We start from the raw sequence: 21,372 nt of genomic DNA on the forward strand, positions 1-21,372 counted from the left end.
TGCATTTTAGTTTAATTGGCTATGCAGAGGCTATGCAGAAGGTGTAGTACACAAAAAAGCACAACACAGTTACGCACACACACAAGTAATCAAATGCATAAGGTTTGTATGCATTAATTCCCTAAAGAGATATAGTTAACCTTATCAAGACCACTACACATATAACCCTAACCAACCTTAACCTGAGTCAGTCCTCAGAAGTATAGCTGAAACAAGCTACACACACACACACACACAGACTGGTTCTGCATAGAGTTGCAGTAGCATGCTGGCAACAGAATGTGTACATTGCTCAAACAAAGTAGCTCTGGTCTGGTTCTCTCTGACACCAATGACAGCATGGTGTGCATGTATTTCTGTATGTTTGTGCATATATATATACTGTTTATGCACCTTTATGTGAATATAGAAAATAATTCATTTTGTCTTGCAATTCACATACAAAGTATTTGGAGTTGGTCTACAGAGCCTATATACACCATTTTTAATGTGTCTCTTTAATGCATCATTTTGTAAACTCACTAAATATTTTGCTAAATGCTTAAAGTTCTCAGAGAAAGTTCTTAACATGTGCCTCCAGTCAGCACTCAGTTTTATGAGAAATAATTGTTGTAAAGTTTAAAATACTAAACTGGTTTATGCTGTAACGTGTCAATACCAGGCTTTCTCCCTGTCAGGTTGTTTTCCTCTGATTTAGCCTGTCTTACTTCCATAGAGACAGCACAGTGTATGATAGAAATTCAACAGTGAAGCAAATTGGCAGAGCCACAGAGGGCGGATCGACAGCGAGAAGACAAGCTGGGAAGGAGGCGGAGAGCAGAGGAGGCAGTGTGAAAGATAGAGAACGAACGAGATGGAGATGATGATGGAGGGAGAGAGAGGCTGTGGTGGTTTATATAACATCTCCAGGATGGTCTTTGGCATGCGTCAGGGGGCTGAGCCATCAATCACTCCATCTGTGTAAAATCACGAGCTGACTCCAATATTGCTAAATATTTATACTGTCACATACACACAGGCGTGTAGATGAAAAGAGCCATTCATTAGGGCCTTCTCAGGCCTGTCAGCCTGGAGATGGAGATTAGAGAAGCAACCTCCCACTGCGCCTGCCTCTCCTCTCACCGAGCTCCTCAGCCCTATATATAGAGCCATCAGGACGATAAATATCTCCAGCCTGCCTCTGTTAGGTAAATACCCAGTAAATATGGCAGGGAGGATCGGAAACTAAGCTAAACAGACCTGTGTGCCTGAGAGTGTGTGTTGTGGTCGCGTATGAGTCACTGAATAGGGAACAATAAGGGCTTGTCATACTATATTCTGTGTTGATATACTGTGTGGATGGCCAGGCTTTGAATTAGCTGGCATCAGTGATGTTCTAGTAAATAAGAAGGTGGCTAAACTGTTACTTCAACCAAAGATGACATGCCACTGGACTGTTTGTATAAAGTGAAAATCAGCTCTGTGTTCAGCAAAGCATTACTGTATGAATTTCCTCCTCATTTAAATCTGTCATCGTGATACACCTTGGTCTGTGACTTGCCAGGATCCAGTGTTTTTTGGTACTTTGCCAAGCTTGACCTTCTCTTATTATACTTCATGAAATGGCAATACAGTTCTAATGTGCTGTATTTCCATCATTGCTTATTTGCAGCACTTGTTGTATTGTTGCTCCTTTGCGTGCTTTTGGTGTCACAATAGCTGATTTCCAGTATCTACAGTATATTTTGTTTGATACTAATTTTCTTCATTATTGTGAAGTTGGTTGATGGTGGTAATTGTGCCATTAAATCAGATGTTGCACATGAACACACTGTAATAAGAAACCACCACCAAACCCTTACAAATGAGAAGCTGCTACATTGTTTAGCAGCTTTGTCTGAAATTGATTACTATCTTTGTACAGATGTTACTATGTCATTTTCTGTCATTTAGACCAGCGGTCTCCAACCTTTTTTGCGCCACGGACCGGTTTATGCCCGACATTATTTTCACGGACCGGCCTTTAAGGTGTCGCGGATAAATACAACAAAATAAAACTAGTACCGGTACCGAAAAAAAGAAGATTTATTCATAACACACATGAAAAGACCCAGGAAAACAGAGTTAATGATAAAAACGATAACAAAATAACGCTGAAAACCGATTAAAAACCCTGAAAACCATACATTTCACACCTGAGCCTCAACTCTCCCGGTACCAAACGACTCACGGACCGATACGGGTCCGAGGCCCGGGGGTTGGGGACCGCTGATTTAGACAGTTAACCAGCCAATCCTTTCAGCTAACATAAATATGAATAATACCACCTTGGACATATTTGATTATTTTCCCACATTTCACACACTCTTAGTTTAAATGCTCTGCAGTTTGGTAAAGAAAATGTTTGTGAGCTGCAACTCTAATTGCATTTTTAAACTAGAGCTTTTGGACAAAGACAATAATTCCTGAATGACTGATGGCTGTTGTCAAGCTTGAAGATTTAGGCTTCACTTTGTTTCCCTTTCTGGGCCTCTGTACTAAGATTTTCTAAAGCATTCTGCTTCTGTCTCTTTGTTTATTCCCTTTCTCCCTCAATCCAATCGAGACCACTTTGACTTCATTTCTCCACCCAGTTTATTTTAGAAATTTTGAAGCAAGCCATTATGTTGCGATTATTCACTTCATCCGCCTTGACGGACCTCAGATCACTGCGCAGTTCAGGCCTTGGCAACAAAAAGACATCAGCAACATCATCTTCACACTGTAATTACCAGAATGGGGGGAAAATTTCATTTTGATTAGTGAAAAAGCTTTTATTCTCAAACTCACATCCATAATTAATCATTAAATCATAGGAGAGTGAGTGAGAGGGATAGATAGGGGGACATAGTGAAAGGACTGCAGAGGGATGGATGGAGGATGGGAGGGAGGGAGGTAGCAAAAGAGAAAGGGAAAGGCATGCAATTATCTGCAGAAGTTCGACATCCCCAGTAAATCCACAGAGCCGTCTGACATTGCTAATTAAAGAAGCAATCAAAGGTCCACCTCCAGAGCTTTTGAGAGAAAGACGAGAGAGAGTTAGAAGAAGGAAACAGGACAGAGGAATAGAAGGAAGTTCTAATGGGGGAGAGCGAGAGGAGGGAAGGAGGGGGAATATGGGAAAGAAAAAGTGTTATGATCTTTGTTATTGTTTCATATGTCAACCGCCCCTCTTGGATTCTTGGATGGGGCTCTTTACGCGCCTCCTCGCTCTATTCTGTTTCATTCTTTGCTACTCGCATCTGGCCATCACACTGTGATCATTTCTGACCTTCATCTGCAGAGTGCAAATAGCTGTGATTTACAGCATCAGGGAAATAACCGGCACTCCAACAAAAAGTAATACATTAGTCATATCTGGTTACTCATTTTTAAAGTTGAAATGATGTATCTTCTGATGCTTTTCTAGGCCACATAATCAGTGATGTAACCTGCAGTCATCAGGTGTTTCAGGCCTTTCAGCACCAGACGCCCTCTCACTGACAACCCTGCTGAGGTTGATCAGGCCTCACTTTGTGCGGCTGTATCAACCTCCCACACATTTGCTTTTCTTTTTCTTTTTTTCATCTGCAGCCAACCAGATGAATCCTCAGCAGCCCGTGTTTTGTGGTACATGATGCTCATGTTGTGATGTAAAGCATACCATTGATCTTGTGGAGGGACTTTCCTGTGAGCCAGTGCATCCTGCATCAACTGTACTGGCTAACGAAACCTTTGTATTTGCACTTATTATTTTGAAAGTCCTCTGCATCTGGTCTTCCAGGAAGTGATTAGTGCCGGTTTTTCTTGAAACATCTAATGATAGCCGCTTGCCCAGGTCACCTATTAACTGACAGCACTGTCATTTATTACTTATTTATTCTTCTGTAAGGCCATTTTTTTCCTTCTGTTGTGGTTCATTAAGTTTTTAAATGTTTAACAGTTTTCGCCTAATTTCTAAAAGCAGGTGTCCGAACGTGACTTTTCCTGTCTAGTGAAAAATGTGCAAACAAAGCACTGTTACCATAGTTTCTTGCAAATTCTTTCCGAAATTAAAATAGCACATAAAAGAGCATAATTAGCACTTGCTCTTAAATCTTTTTGGCTCAAATAAAAATCTAGCCTGTTTCGAAAGATGTATTTAATGACACCTACTTTGTAACTGAAAATAAACACTTATTTACCAGACTTTAACTAACTCATTAACTACATGACACCAACAGCTCTTTAATAATAATAATAATAATAATGGATACTTTATTGATCCCCATGGGGAAATTACTTGTTTTTCTCTGCATTTGACCCATTCACTCAGTGAAGCAGTGGGCAGCCCACTAAGCAGGGGTACCTCAGGGTAGCCGTTAAGTGGATTCGAACCGCCGACCTTCCGATCATGGGGCGACCACTTTACCTACTGAGCTATCCCTGCCCCTTTGAATGGTGAAATAGAAAGATAAAGCTGTGTCTTCTTTTTTTTTTCCTTGCTTTTACTCTTTCACTTTTCACCTCTGTTTCTCTCCCTCCTCTCCCTTCAGGGGCACATGGGGGACATAAAGTAGATGGCGTTAGTGTGGAGCAGATTAGACTCACACTGGGTCATCCTCTGTCAGCAGAAAAAGAGCTGAGAGCAGGACACCAACCTGTGTTTCTTCTGACCACATACTCCGTTTGTGTGTGTGTGTGTGTGTGTGTGTGTGTGTGTGTGTGTGTGTGTGTGTGTGTGTGTGTGTGTGTGTGTGTGTGTGTGCATTTGTATTTCTCACCTCTTGAACCCTTTCAATCTCAGCTGTTCGACTAGTATATTTTATTGTTCAGTGCTTTAGATGTTATTGCAGTTAAAAGAATTTTGGTTATTTATTTTACACTTTCATGTCAGACATGAAAGTGTAAAATGTTCCTTGTGTTCCTAATCAAAAAAAATATTGGTTTCTAGAGTCTGCATTTGGAGTTTGTGCAACCGCCATATAGCATTGCTAACCAAGAAAGCTAATGGGAGCTAACTTGGTTAGCAAGCTCCATCAATAAACAGGGTGAAACTGACCCAGTTTACTGTTTGGTGCTGAGTAACAGGTTAATGAAATATACAAGTTTCACTTACCAGAAGTGAAGCACAGACTGTGAGGTTGTATTTGACAGCAGACCACATTATTTGTCAGTTACTGTAATTAAAAATGCTTCAAAAGGCACTGATGCTTTAACACCGCGATGTGGCCCAGTTCAGTCTGTTAGCAGAGGGGAGACCTGGCAGACAGCTGCTTCTACAGCTGCCCTTATCGTGACAGCTGTCAATCAAAGCATCCCCGCCCCTAAAGCTGCTTCCACACTGGAAAGTGATCTACAGCAGCGTAGCAACCAAACACCAGGTGGCTGACATTCAGCGACTTCAAACGGTGGGAAAAACCGCCAGTGATGCAAAATGGGCGGGACCTAAGAGAAACTTTTCTCTTCTAAGCGAGTGAATAAGGTGACTACCAATGAGAGTGTAGGATACCATGACTGACATATAATGTTTTAGTAAATTAAATTAGAGGGTTACCTAGACAACCAACACCTGAAATGTCCTCAAGTGGCCATATGTCAGTTTCAGAGAGCTGTGGAGCTTTAGTCTTAACAAAATCCAAAACAGCTTGGAATAAAAAACTTTAAAAAACACTTCACATAGAGTTGTTATGCTGGGGGACAAGAGAAAATGAAGCAACCGGCTTCATTTTTCAGCCCTGGGGGTTGCTACTTGGGTGGCAAAGTGGTGCCATGTTGCCTCACAGCAAGAAAGTTCTGGGTTCAAATCTGCTGCTTTGTCCCTTTTTTTAAGGTTGCTTGTCTCTCTGTGTTACATGTCGAGGGTGTACACTGCCTTTCAGTCTGTCAGCTGGGATATTCAGCCCCCCACGACCCCAGTTGAAGAAGCAATTAGAAAATGCTGGAAAATTGTGGGCGGTTTCTTGAATTTCTTGAGAGAAAATAAGACGACACTTTGATGCTTTTCATTGAAACTATAATCAGTTAAAACATATTATGCTACTCTTAAGCTTTTCTACAGTGGATTCCAAGTCCTTGATTATATGTGGCTGACATTTAGTATATGTTCTGAAAATACAACTATTTTGAATGTTTGTTCTGTTGCGTGTGTGGGAAGAAGTGTAATACATTAGCAAACATCCACATTTTTTCTGTTTTTATTGTGTTGTTTTAGTTTTGAGGTGTTTTTTTGTCTTCAAGCCATTGTTTGAAATTGCAAGCTCACAAAAATCTGTAGTTATGATTTTCAGATTTTTGATGTTTGTTGATTGATTGATCTGCTTACCCTTCCATAGTCCACAGGACAAAATGGGCAGACAGAGGGGAAAACATGAAAAGAATAATTGTGGTTATTTACAGCTCTCCTGCCAGAGCTAAGCTCTTCTCAGTCTCGGAACATTTAAAACAATGAAAGTAAAAGCAGCCTGTAATCTATAAAAAAAACACTTAACCTTTCACAGGAAGAAGGGAACACAATAGAGAGCACATAAAACAAAACTTTAGTGGGCTGGAGAAAATACAATAGTAAATATCAATGTAGTCATTCATTTCTGTCACGATTAATTATGAAAAAAGCATTAAACATTTTCTTTAAGGTCCACCTAGTCACTGATGGATTCACATTGGCCCTCAAAGTCAGTGTATTGGTGTTACAGCCCAGAAGGTCCCCTGTCAGTCTGTGGCCTCATTCTCTTGTGTTTATTCGTCCTTGGAGTGAGTTCAGTGTGCCTCCATCTCTCTCTCTCTCGCTGCCCTGTCCACCCAGTGTCAATCTGGATGCTGTATAATTGGTTGTTTTTTGGTCTGCCGGCCTGTCCCTCCTTGGCATTGATTCATAGCATTTCTAAAGGTGACAGTAACGGCTGTCCCTATCAGACAAAGTAGAGTCATCGCTAGCTGGACCTCGGCTGACCTGCTAGTTTGTTCGCACACACTCAGGCACGCGAACACACACCTGCCCATATGTAGAGATGCATAGGAAACATGTGTGTGAATAAAGTCATTCAGAAAGTATAAAACTCAAGACAAAAGTAGCATATATGTGTGTGTGTTTTTAAAATTAAGATTAAATATATTAAAATGCATTTTAAAAAAATGTAAACAAGGAAAATGCAGGTGCATACAATGGCATGAAATATGTTTTACAAAAAAATGATATAACCACCATGCCACTACTAGATTTCTGTGCGAAATATATCTATATTTAAAGGATTTATGGATTCTTCAGTTAAAGCCAAATATCTTTTGTGCATGGACCTTATATAAAGGATGGACATATCTTCTTTAAAGCTGCATTGTCTCTAATGACCAGCAGGGGTCGACTCCTCTGGTTGTAAAATGAAATCAGAATATGAAGACATCTAAGGGAAAATGAGCCTACTGCCCACTTTATATATGACCAAAGTAAATACTATTATTAAAAAACATGATGTTAATGCTGTAAATTGTGATTTCCAGCAAAAAAAAAAAAAAAAAAAGGAAGAACGTAGGATGTGCCTTAGGACAGGCCTGCTTGTAACTGTCATAATGCTACTGTATGAGCGTGCGGTGTCTCGGTTTCAAATGCAAGCTTTAAGATTAGGGTTTTAAGGACCAGTAAGTGATTCATAGTGGGTGAGTTCGTTATATAGTGCCACGGTTTAATGAAGTCACATTTCCGTGAGCTTTGACCATTAAAGTTTAATTCCTTCATCTTTGAGTGTTTTGGCCAAATTCAAAGAGTTTCCAACAGGGCGTTGAAGAGTCATAGTACTTAAGAATAGAGGGGATGAATGTATGTAGATAATACAGAAATGTTGCCATCATGTAGCCAAAATAAATAGAGTGCGCACAAATATACATTTATATGCATTAAAATAGTCACATGTGCACAGACATCCATGCAGACACACTCTGAACATCATCATATGCAGGCCATCCTCGGTGACCTGGATCCACCCAGAAGTGATGCTTTATCTACTTAACAGTGTCACCTTCAAAGGCTTCTGACACAAACGGACACACATACACTCTCACAAACCACCTCATCTGTAAAAATCCCTCCACAAACAACAGTGTGTCAGGTTTAGGGGTCTCCATCATTTTAAGGCGCTGGCTTCATATCTATAATTGAAGGTAATCGCCTGGTAAAAGGATTGTAAAGGGTTTTGTGCAAAATTCCAAAAATAAGCTGGCTTTTTCATGGTCCTGTTATTGACCTTGTAATTGATTTGGTGAGCCTTTTTTTCCCTTTCTTGTGTTATAGTTTGATACCGTATAATTGACTTTGCTCGCTGTGGTGTCTATTCAGGTTGATTTCTTTGTCTTCTGTACTGTCAGCAACCACTCAGGACTTGCTCTTGGTTACTTCCAGGTTAAAGTGAGGGGTACAAATTTGAGTTAAGGATTCTGACTACTGCAACGTCCTGATGAATATAACAAGACTCACACTGTGCTCTCCCCTGATTGTATGTGTATGTGCGAGTAAGCTTATATTCACAGCACCCTGACCTGTGTTACCGTGAATGTAATTGATTGTGTGTGTGCTGGTGTCTCAGTGTTAAGGTTAATTTCTCTAACTGCTGGTAAGTGCTGTCTGACCGTTCCCTTGGCGGCCTCTCCGAGCTAAAGTAATGCCACTTAGAGCCCCTGGGCCCCCACCGCTGGCCAGCACATTGATCCGCTGATCAATAATCACATCTGTACCACACACCGTGTGTGTGAGGCTTCTGCACTGATGCTTACACACAGAATAGTGTCTAGAACAAAGTGTCACTGAATGGTTATCAAACTGAGGTCTGAGGGTCACCAAATGGTCATTGAAGTGGTTCCAGAGGAGCCCCCAAGCAGAATAAGGTTATGTTTAATTCCAGTAGCGTTTCATTTAATATAAAGTTATCATGTTCTGAGACCAGAGTCCTTTGCAGCACTTTTCTCCCCATACAGTGCACACAGTTGTGTCCTCCTTGGATTATTTTCTGATCATGCTCCAACAGTTAATCAAACAGTGAACAACTGCAGGCATTAAAATAACTTCCTGTAAATTGTGCTGTTGCTTCTTAGCAGCAGACATCAAATTTTATCAGGTAGTTTTTGGGAGCATGAGTCTATTCTAGCAGTGCAGCCAGGTCTGATCCCAAAAAGTAGTTGTGCCGGCAATCCCCTGTGCTTTCTGGTATTAATTGGAAAGAAAACTAGAAAATTGGCCTTTGATTTAATACTGATCATATTTTCCTTACATGTATCATGCTGTTCACTGCGCTCTTCTCGCTGATTCTTCCATATTTCTGTTTGCTTTGCAAATTCTTCTATAAACTAGTCATCTGATAGTTCAGTAAAAGCACCATCACCCCTGTCATCTGATATAAGAAGTAAAGTGCTTCCTCAAATACAGTGTTATATCCCCTGTACAAATTCATTATCAGCATTAAAAGCATACCTCAAGGTTTTTTTGTTTCTTTCGTTTTGGAAATGAGAGTGACATCATCACCTGTCTGTGCATCCTTTTCCTCCTCCCGTTCTTTTATTCTTCTCAGGGAGCCTCCATCTTGTTTCAGATCACAGCCAATAAAGCAGCCTGCACCTCTCTCTCTTTCTCTCATCCTCTCTCCTTCTTCCTGTTAAAGGAGTCAGTCAGTCAGAACACTCAAAACACATATTAAACAGGCATCAGCCTCTCGCCGGGGCCAAATCACGCTGTTCAAATGTTGTTCTTCCACCGGGAGCGCAGGACAACTGAAGAGATGGGATCTGCAACATTAACTTGATTCACGGCTGCGGCGACTGAGTGACACTCCATAAACCTCAGCGGGCCGCCGCTGGGCCCCGCCGACAGCACCCCATGGCTAATGTGACACACACTAGCAACGCGTAGCCTCGCCACCCCCACAGCACAACACCAACACATTTTTGCAGCACAGCAAGCACACGCAGAGACAAATAGGAATAGGAGCGCATGTGGTAGAGACACACATCGGTAAAGCCTGACCTTAACCCACAATGCTGACATAAACAACACGTGAACTTAGAGATTCACACAAAAACTGGCAGAGACTGAGCTTTAGTCACCCGAGCTTCATTAGTTTCTACACTAATGTGCTTTTTCTCTCCTAAAATCACACACACACTCTTACAAACAGGTTCTATGGTGCAGTGGTAGAAACTGAACAGCCACTGAGTTATTGTCCTCTCCGGCCGACCTCTCAGCTCGAAGCATTTTGGTGTAGGCAGTTAGCACTGGCCCTGTAGCTCTGTGTAAATAGCTAACCTCTGCTGCTCAAAATGCCACCTTCTTCTGGCTGCCTTTGACAGTACTGACTCCTTCCACACACTAACTACAGCGCTTGTCACTTGGGTTACAAATAGCAGGGCCTGAATTGATATTTACTACAGAGACTTGTTGCCTCTGTGCTGCAGTGCCGCAATAATTTTTTCTTTTTTTTTTTTCGTGTTTTGCCCTTAAACAAATGCATAGTGTTAGCTTTACCTGCATATGTAATGAGATAGATGTATAGGGTAGATTTAGAAGGACACTTCAAACATGAGAGGAGAGACTGAATAAAGAGGGTTAGAATCAGGGAGTTGAACACTCTACTTATGAGTATTTAAGCTGTAATGCACAATGTATACTATATATCTTTCTAAGAGAAGAGTCTGCTCCCTCTTAACAAAGCTGCAGTCTGATTGCCCTCTTCATTAAAGTTACCATTTCATGTGGAGAGGAAACATCTTGATTTAAAGAAATCACCTTGTCCATCTACACTTCAACTGTTACACTACCTCTTCAGTCCTCTATTATCAGTTTCTTTTCTTCTTTTATGTGTAGAGTCATTTTTTAATTCATTGTCATGTCATTAGCATTAGCATCTTACAGCTTACAGCAAAGCTAAGGTTATTAATAATAATAAAGCCTTAAAATGAAAACAATGGAATTTGAATGAAAAGAACAGAATTTGATCAAAAACGAAAGAATTTGCATGAAAACAACAGAATTTGAACAAAAACAACGGAATTTGAATGAAAACAACAGAATTAGAATGAAAACAACAGAATTACAATGAAAACAACGGAATTTGAATGAAAACAACGGAATTACAATGAAAACAATGGAATTAAAATGAAAACGACAGAATTAAAATGAAAACGACAGAATTTGAATGAAAACAACAGAATTTGAGAACAAACAATGGAATTTGAATGAAAACGACGGAATTTGAATGAAAACAATGGAATTTGAATGAAAACAATGGAATTTGAATGAAAACGACGGAATTTGAATGAAAACGACAGAATTAGAATGAAAACGACGGAATTAGAATGAAAACGACGGAATTAGAATGAAAACGACGGAATTTGAATGAAAACGACGGAATTTGAATGAAAACAATGGAATTTGAATGAAAACGACGGAATTTGAATGAAAACGACAGAATTTGAATGAAAACAACAGAATTTGAGAACAAACAATGGAATTTGAATGAAAACAATGGAATTTGAATGAAAACAATGGAATTTGAATGAAAACAATGGAATTTGAATGAAAACGACAGAATTTGAATGAAAACAACAGAATTTGAGAACAAACAATGGAATTTGAATGAAAACGACGGAATTTGAATGAAAACAATGGAATTTGAATGAAAACAATGGAATTTGAATGAAAACGACAGAATTTGAATGAAAACAAGAGAATTTGAGAACAAACAATGGAATTTGAATGAAAACGACGGAATTTGAATGAAAACAATGGAATTTGAATGAAAACGACGGAATTTGAATGAAAACAATGGAATTTGCATGAAAACAATGGAATTTGAATGAAAACGACAGAATTTGAATGAAAACAACAGAATTTGAGAACAAACAATGGAATTTGAATGAAAACGACGGAATTTGAATGAAAACGACATGGAATTTGAATGAAAACGACGGAATTTGAATGAAAACGACGGAATTTGAATGAAAACGACGGAATTTGAATGAAAACGACGGAATTTGAATGAAAACGACGGAATTTGAATGAAAACAATGGAATTTGAATGAAAACAATGGAATTTGAATGAAAACAAGAGAATTTGAGAACAAACAATGGAATTTGAATGAAAACGACGGAATTTGAATGAAAACAATGGAATTTGAATGAAAACAATGGAATTTGAATGAAAACGACAGAATTTGAATGAAAACAAGAGAATTTGAGAACAAACAATGGAATTTGAATGAAAACGACGGAATTTGAATGAAAACAATGGAATTTGAATGAAAACGACGGAATTTGAATGAAAACAATGGAATTTGAATGAAAACAATGGAATTTGAATGAAAACGACAGAATTTGAATGAAAACAAGAGAATTTGAGAACAAACAATGGAATTTGAATGAAAACGACGGAATTTGAATGAAAACAATGGAATTTGAATGAAAACGACGGAATTTGAATGAAAACGACGGAATTTGAATGAAAACGACGGAATTAGAATGAAAACGACGGAATTTGAATGAAAACAATGGAATTTGAATGAAAACAATGGAATTTGAATGAAAACGACAGAATTTGAATGAAAACAACAGAATTTGAGAACAAACAATGGAATTTGAATGAAAACGACGGAATTTGAATGAAAACGACGGAATTTGAATGAAAACGACGGAATTTGAATGAAAACAATGGAATTTGAATGAAAACGACGGAATTTGAATGAAAACAATGGAATTTGAATGAAAACAATGGAATTTGAATGAAAACAACAGAATTTGAGAACAAACAATGGAATTTGAATGAAAACGACGGAATATGAATGAAAACAATGGAATTTGAATGAAAACAATGGAATTTGAATGAAAACGACAGAATTTGAATGAAAACAAGAGAATTTGAGAACAAACAATGGAATTTGAATGAAAACGACGGAATTTGAATGAAAACAATGGAATTTGAATGAAAACGACGGAATTTGAATGAAAACAATGGAATTTGAATGATAACAATGGAATTTGAATGAAAACGACAGAATTTGAATGAAAACAACAGAATTTGAGAACAAACAATGGAATTTGAATGAAAACGACGGAATTTGAATGAAAACAATGGAATTTGAATGAAAACAATGGAATTTGAATGAAAACAATGGAATTTGAATGAAAACAACAGAATTTGAGAACAAACAATGGAATTTGAATGAAAACGACGGAATTTGAATGAAAACAATGGAATTTGAATGAAAACAATGGAATTTGAATGAAAACGACAGAATTTGAATGAAAACAACAGAATTTGAGAACAAACAATGGAATTTGAATGAAAACGACGGAATTTGAATGAAAACAATGGAATTTGAATGAAAACGACGGAATTTGAATGAAAACAATGGAATTTGAATGAAAACAATGGAATTTGAATGAAAACGACAGAATTTGAATGAAAACAACAGAATTTGAGAACAAACAATGGAATTTGAATGAAAACGACGGAATTTGAATGAAAACAATGGAATTTGAATGAAAACGACGGAATTTGAATGAAAACGACGGAATTTGAATGAAAACGACGGAATTTGAATGAAAACAACGGAATTTGAATGAAAACGACGGAATTTGAATGAAAACAATGGAATTTGAATGAAAACAATGGAATTTGAATGAAAACAACAGAATTTGAGAACAAACAATGGAATTTGAATGAAAACGACGGAATTTGAATGAAAACAATGGAATTTGAATGAAAACAATGGAATTTGAATGAAAACGACAGAATTTGAATGAAAACAACAGAATTTGAGAACAAACAATGGAATTTGAATGAAAACGACGGAATTTGAATGAAAACAATGGAATTTGAATGAAAACGACGGAATTTGAATGAAAACGACGGAATTTGAATGAAAACGACGGAATTAGAATGAAAACAATGGAATTTGAATGAAAACGACGGAATTTGAATGAAAACAATGGAATTTGAATGAAAACAATGGAATTTGAATGAAAACAACAGGAATTTGAGAACAAACAATGGAATTAGAATGAAAACGACGGAATTTGAATGAAAACAATGGAATTTGAATGAAAACAATGGAATTTGAATGAAAACGACAGAATTTGAATGAAAACAACAGAATTTGAGAACAAACAATGGAATTTGAATGAAAACGACGGAATTTGAATGAAAACAATGGAATTTGAATGAAAACAATGGAATTTGAATGAAAACAACAGAATTTGAGAACAAACAATGGAATTTGAATGAAAACGACGGAATTTGAATGAAAACAACGGAATTTGAATGAAAACGACGGAATTTGAATGAAAACAACAGAATTTGAGAACAAACAATGGAATTTGAATGAAAACGACGGAATTTGAATGAAAACAATGGAATTTGAATGAAAACGACAGAATTTGAATGAAAACAAGAGAATTTGAGAACAAACAATGGAATTTGAATGAAAACGACAGAATTTGAATGAAAACGACGGAATTAGAATGAAAACGACGGAATTTGAATCAAAACAATGGAATTAGAATGAAAAGAAAAGAATTTGAATGAAAACAACAGAATTTGAATGAAAACAACGGAAGTTTAAAACAAACAACAGAATTAGAATGAAAACAACGGAATTAATCAAAGCTGTGTTGCCAGCATAGACTATATATAAAAGATCCACTTAGCCATGGTTTATTGTCTGTTTTAAAGCCTTGATTTTGGTATTTTTGGTTGCCACCAGAGCTAGGCGTGACCATATAGTTGACCCTTAAAAAAGGGGTGAAGCACTAAGTTATCCGCTAACGCTAGCAAACCTGTCTATGTGTGTCCAAAAAAGAGACACTTGATAATTAACGCTAAGAAACAAAAAACTTGTTTATTAGAATTTCACAATTTCTAATTGGAGCTCAGATTTGTCGGTGGTGCGCTGAGTGACACAGAAAGCTGTGTTACTTGTCGAACAATTAAAAATACTCAAAAAGGCAGAAAGACTCTAAATACACTTGAGAGGTTTTGTTTAAGTGACTTGTGGCAAGGTCTTACAGAAAGCTCCTCGACTGGCCACGTAAGCCTTGCTTCAGACAATCCTGGGGCCATTCTGAAGTGGCTTTTTTAGAATGAGTAAATTTCTTTTGCCCTTGAGGTTGCTACTTAGTTGCTAGAAAAGGCCAGACTGTATTAAAAATCTTTAACTTTGTCGCCTCCAAGTAGAATTTTCTGCTCTATCCATCTAAGCCTTAATAGTTCACTCTTTTGTCAGAAGCAGTTGTAATACATAAAGGGTTTTCTGTTTCCTTTCATTCACCTACAGCTGTGTAAAATGTTGTTTATTCCAAAAGCACCTTTGCAGTATTATCTGTTTTGCTGTCACCAAAGAATGAATGGTCATTTTCTATTTGGCTAGTAAGTGTGGGAGTTAAAACGAATGTGTTTCTGGTCGTGTTTGAGGAGGACGTGGCACCATTGGGTCAGAAGCTGTTTGTGGCATAACTCTGACTTTCTGATCACATTGTCCACCCTGTGAGTGGAGGACATTAAATGTTAGCTGTAGATAGGAATATCAATGATTGATGAGTTTTTTCCTTTATGTACTGTGAGATCTGTATGATCTTGTGTGTTGCCCTTGGGTGTAAACCTTGTACCTCCAATGTTAGCATTTTAGAAACTTTAGAAAGAAAGGAAGGAGAAGAAAAAAAAGTACAGTTTTATTTCCTAAGAAGTTAGGAAAGTCTTTCCTATGGTGTTTGTAAAACCAATGTACATTTGAAATGACAATGTATGTTTGTTTGTTTTTTTACAGTTATTTTACAGTAAGTTCATCTGCACTCAGCAACCTAGGTGTGAGAGTCCCTTTTTCACTCTCTCAAATTCCTATTTTTCTGCATAGATTAGTCTACAAGTGTCTAAGCCAGGCGCTGTTTAAACAATGGCATTTCTAACACTGTTCCTATCACCTTGGAAACGCCATGGCAACCTGTGATCTGAGAGGGCACAGTGTGGCTCAATTAGCACCAGCCGTATCTCACCGCACTCTCCCGCCAGAAGAATATCTCCATATTCTGTCTCCTTTCATGCATTAAGTGACACAAATACGTGAAGTGTTACATCACCTTTTATGTCAACTTTCCATGTAGTTTTCCTCTCTCTCTTTTTTTTACACAGTGATGGATGCACACACACATAGGAAAGAAAGAATAATATATGCATTGCCATGTGTGGTACAGACAGTAATTGGCACTCCTCATTTGCCACTTTTAAATGAGATCCTGTCCATCTAGCCACTAAATGACTTTCATGTTTTTATGCTGTGATTGGGCCTCAAAAAGATCCTTTGTGTCATACTGGCTGCTAGAATGACAGGAAGGTTGCAGTCACTCTCAGACACCTTTTTCCTTCTTTAATTTCTAGCAGTCTGGTAGATGGAGCTTCTTTATGTCATTATTGGCTGCTTATAACAAACATATTAACTAATAAGAAATGCATCACTGTGTTTCCCAGGTATCGTTTCCAAGTCCTTTGAGTGTCGTCTGAAAGGCCAGGGGGCTACATTTGTGGAAGCAGAGGATATGGGCTCCCCTTTGCACAGGAAAGACTCTTCTGAGTTATCGGGCCATGACGAGATCCAACAGGTCATCATCATCCAGGGCTATGGTGACGGAGAGGTAGCTATCGACCAGACCCTCGAGGAGTCAGCCGCTGCCACCCTGCAGACGCTGGCCATGGCCGGCCAGGTGGCCGAGGTGCTCCACATCACTGAAGACGGACAAGTCATAGCCTCGGGCAGGGAAGTGGCATCCGCAGGAGCCCACCTGGCTGGAGGCAGCACCCAGTACGTGGTCTTGGAGTCAGGGGAGGCCAGAAAGGAGTTTCAGGCTGTGGCCAGAGGAGGGGTAGCAGTCGCAGCTGCTGGTGGACAAAGTCACATTGTCTCAGAGTCCTCCACAGCTCTCGATGCTCTGCTCAGCGCAGTCAGCGAAATGGGCCATCAGGAGGAAATACAAGGAGAGGCAGCCATCGTTCATGAGGTCTTGACCCCAGAGATAGCTGAGGCTGTGCAGAGTGAAGTGCAGGGGGAGGGGAAGCAGGAGGGGGAGGAGCAGGTGCAGGTCATCCAGGGGACCGGCCAGGAGGACATGCAGGAAGTGCTGCAACTCGCCGCGTCCCAGATGATGAAGGAAGGCCTGACCCAGGTCATCGTCAATGATGAGGGCACGCACTACATTGTGACTGAGCTGGACAACTGCACCTTACAGGTGGAGGGAGAAGTGTATGGAGAGGCCGGGACAGGTGACGGGGAGGTGCACCAGGCGGAGCAGCAGACAGGAGAAGAGATAGTGGTGTACCTGGATTGAGCTGCTCGCAGTATTGTCCTGGAAGGGTAGAGGAGAGAGACATCCCTGAAAGATTCACATTGGGCATTTTATTTCACTTCCCCTGTTTAGCTAGGTTAAAGCTCACGTTAGCCCAGATGTTGTGTTCTGCATTGTCTCTGTTTAATTTCACCCTGCTTCATTCACTTCGTACATCACTTCTACCATCTTCTCTTGGGCTACACTGAACTCAGGTTAAACATCGTTTATTCAAAGCGACAGTAAAGGAAAAAAGGTTTTGGTGCTAAGTGAGCTAACCTGCAATCCACACAGCCGCCAAGACTGCTTTAATTAATTAATGCAACTTAAGGAAATGAATGAGTATACATTGTCATGAAATATTTTTACAATGCTTCTAATGTGCTAAGAGTTAAACAAGTTATTATAAAGAAAGTCTATCTTTTCATTTATAACAGAGCTAACAGGTTTTTTTTTCTTGCTTTTTGATTTCTTTGTGGTACATTTATGTTGCAACCTAAAGTTTTTCTGTAGCAAAATAGATGTTTTTTTTTCTTTTGATAACGCAGTGATTTAATTTGTGTGAGCAATCTTTTCTTTTTCTTCAAATCCTTTGTGTGTGTGTGTACTATTAGTTCCAAATCAGTAATACGATGAATGATTTCCCAAATAGACCTTATACATATTTTCTGTGTAGCGAAAAGTAAAGCAATGACAATTATATGTTTTAGATTTTTGACAGTCCTTCATTGTGTGGAAGGCCTGCTTAAAAAAACAAAACATGAGTGCAGTTTCATTTTTGACAATAAAGATTGAGCCTAATTTTTAACAAGTGTGCCCACATTTGTTTTCTTGGCAGTTAGCGCTGTTGATAGTTATGTCAGCAGCACGATGCTATCGTGCATACAGTGCAGCAGCATCGTACAGGCGACATGCACATACATGCATCAACTGATGGTTCCCATCAAGCTTTCTGATCACTAACACCGTCATTATCATCACCATTATCATTATCGTCATCATGATCACCATCATCCTAATCGCCATCCTCTCATCTCGTCCCCCCATCAGGCCCATTCTGTTCATTGCATTTTTTTCTCTTCCCCCCCCCCCAGCACTATTCAGCACTGGAGGGAGAATCAATATTCATTTAGGCCCCTACACAAGCCTGGTTTCTGATGGAGTGAGTGGGAGAGCGGTGTGACGGTTGCAAACACAATGGCCAACCACTGAAAGTAGAGAGAAAGCACTCGTACACACTGAGGGCATCAAAAGATCATCCCTTTAACACACACGCGCTGCGCGAGCAGAGCAAGAAGGTGGGCTGAGAGGGAGAAAGTGGTGGAGGAGTGGGCAGGAAAAATGAGAGCATTACAGATGGATGTTGAGAGAGGTGAGGCCAGGGAGAAGTGAAAGAGCGGTGAAATCCACAGCCACACAGAGAGAAGGGAGCCTGTAATTTCACATAACACCTGTCTGCCTTTCAGCCTGTCTTTGTCTCCTGCTCCCAGCCTCATGTTGCATTTATAAGCTCGCACAGTCTTTTCATGCTCTTCTTCCTTCTATTCAGCGGAGATGGGCGCATTTAACGGAGGTCACGTTCTCTGTGTGAGCAACCATACGTGCCTGTGAGAGCCAAGGTTTGTCAACACCCACTGAGTGGTGAGAATGCACCGATAGCATTTAGATGCCTCACATTTATAGAACTTACAGTTTGTTTTTATAATGCTTCCAAATATGTGTTATTCAAGAGTCATGTCACAACAACAGCAGTATGTGCGACTTCTTTTGTGACCTCTCAGTGGGCTCCTGATGCCAAGGTTGAGCAGCGCTGCTTTAAATAATGAATTTTGAAGAGAAGTGCTGTTCAGTCAAATAGATGCACTGCACTGAGGAATAATATTTATTTTGGTGCGTATGTACTCATTAATTATAATATTTTGATTTAAATTGGCTAATCTCATAACGGATATGCACATGTTTGAATAATATTAGAAAGTAATGTAATATGGTACACTGTAAACTATATATAGAGATATCTACATACACTACTGCTGCCAGAGGTTTAAAATAAAAGGTTACCCAAAACTGAAAAATAATGTACATTTCAGAATTATACAAAAAGGCCTTTTTCAGGCCTTTTTTAAATGAGTTAACAAATTAAAGCTCTTCTGCAGCAATGGAGGTTGATCAAGCCTTGAAAGCTGGTGCTGCTAATTCCTACAGATGTTCCAACTTTTCTGGATTACTTACAGCCCCCTCTGTCTGCATAAAAGCAGTGCTGGAACAAACTGGTACCGTACCCTCATGAGCATCAGTTGAACATTATTGTACTGCAGAAAGTAGAGTGTTGCTGCAAAAATGGTGAGAAAAAGGCAATTAATGGAAGAGCGACAGACCATCATGACACTGTTGTCAAAAATGTAGGTATTTCCTTCAAAGAAATTACAAAGAAAGTCAAGGTGTCAGCCAGTACAGTTTCCTTCACCATCAAAAGGCACTCAGAGACCAGGGCAAACCAACAGGAAGAGGTCTGTCAGACCCAAAGCTGCAACTGAATCAGAGGACAAGTTTCTGAGAGTTAACCACTCACAACTCACAGTACAACATCTTCAAGCACAGCTGAATAGTGTTCATAGTAAGCAAGTCTCAGTTTCAGCTGTGACTCGAGAAGACTTCGAGCTGCAGGTTTGACAGGATGAGTTTCAGCAAGAAAGCCATTACTAAGGCATGAAAATAAGACGAAGAGGCTTGCCTGGACCATGAAACACCACTGTTAAGACTGCTGTCGTAGGATTGTCTAATATGCAAATCTCAGTGCATCCACCTCTATCTGATTGGTGGATCCGGAGGACAGCCCATATGGATTGGCTAACTAGCTGGATATGATATGATGACATTATGTGACGATACTGCCATGGATTCCCATTCATTCATCTTCGGCTCATCCCAACCAGCAGAGTTTTGCAAACGTGCCCAGTGTTGTTGGTTATATACAGGAGTTTGTAGGGGTGGACTGGCTTTTTATTTGATTAGTTTTCTTCTGTTTTTCTTAGTTAGGGAGGTAAGTTGTTGTCATTTGGTTTGATTCTTTTGATTATGTAAATTTTGTAAATCCACAAGATAGGCTCCTTTTGTCTCCTTTTGTTTGTTGTTTTGGCACTAAGTCCATCCCTTACGAATTAACATATTGTAAAAAAATCATTATCAAACTGTACCAATTGTGCGATATGGCTGCTTGAGGTCTGACGAGGATGGATCACCCTAATGTGGTGACCTGGCCATCTCTAGATGGGCTATAACATCGCCACTGGATTACTGAAGACTGGAGGCAGGTATTATGGGCTGATTAATCAAAATTTGAAATATTTGGTTCATCACACAAGATCTTTTTACACCGTCGAGTAGGTGAAAGGATGGTTCCACAGTGTGTGGCATCAACTGTCAAACATGGAGGAGGAAGTGTGATGGTCTGGGGCTGTTTTGCTGGATCCAGGGTGACAGAGTGAGAGGCACCCTGAACCAAAACAGCTACCACACCATTCTGCAGCACCATGCAATACCCTCTGGGATGTGCCTAGTTGGTCAGGGGTTCATCCTACAGCAAGAAAATGACCCGAAACATAAGTTCAAGCTATGTCAGAACTATCTCAGGAAAAAAGAACAAGATGGTAAGCTTGAAAACATGGAGTGGTCAGCACAGTCTCCAGACTTAAACCCCATCGAGATGGTTTGGGATGAACTGGACAGAAGAGTGAATGCAAAGAAACCTACAAGTGCCACACATTTATGGGAACAGATATGGGAAGAACTTTCCGAAGGATATTTGATTTCTATTGTACAAAGAGTGCCACGGGTGTGTTCAGCTGTTATATCTGCCAAAGGTGGCTTTGATGAGTCAGAAATTTAAAAAGCATTTTGGTCTATAAATTGATTCCATGGTTGCTTATTTGTACTATGCTTTCATTTCAGAGTGCAAAGAGACATTAAACTGCATCATTTTCAATAAGAAAATTGAAACATTTGGGCGTTCTAAAACTTCATTCTGCAGTGCATGACCTTGGCTAATC

The 21,372-nt window shown here is 39.4% G+C and overlaps 1 protein-coding gene across 2 annotated transcripts in view; it reads left to right on the top strand.

Moving 5' to 3' along the window:
* The window catches only part of znf407 (zinc finger protein 407), a 162,208-nt gene extending 144,077 nt beyond the window's left edge, over positions 1–18,131 (top strand). For both annotated transcript variants that reach the window (XM_026183377.1, XM_026183378.1), the window contains exon 10: positions 16,473–18,131. In XM_026183377.1, coding sequence (XP_026039162.1) covers positions 16,473–17,326 — 854 coding nt within the window. In that variant the 3' untranslated portion in view covers positions 17,327–18,131. The remainder of the gene's footprint in view (positions 1–16,472) is intronic.
* Positions 18,132–21,372: the final 3,241 nt, after the last annotated feature.

This window comes from Astatotilapia calliptera, chromosome 11 (genome assembly GCF_900246225.1).
Source record: "Astatotilapia calliptera chromosome 11, fAstCal1.2, whole genome shotgun sequence".
Classification (NCBI taxonomy): domain Eukaryota; kingdom Metazoa; phylum Chordata; class Actinopteri; order Cichliformes; family Cichlidae; genus Astatotilapia; species Astatotilapia calliptera.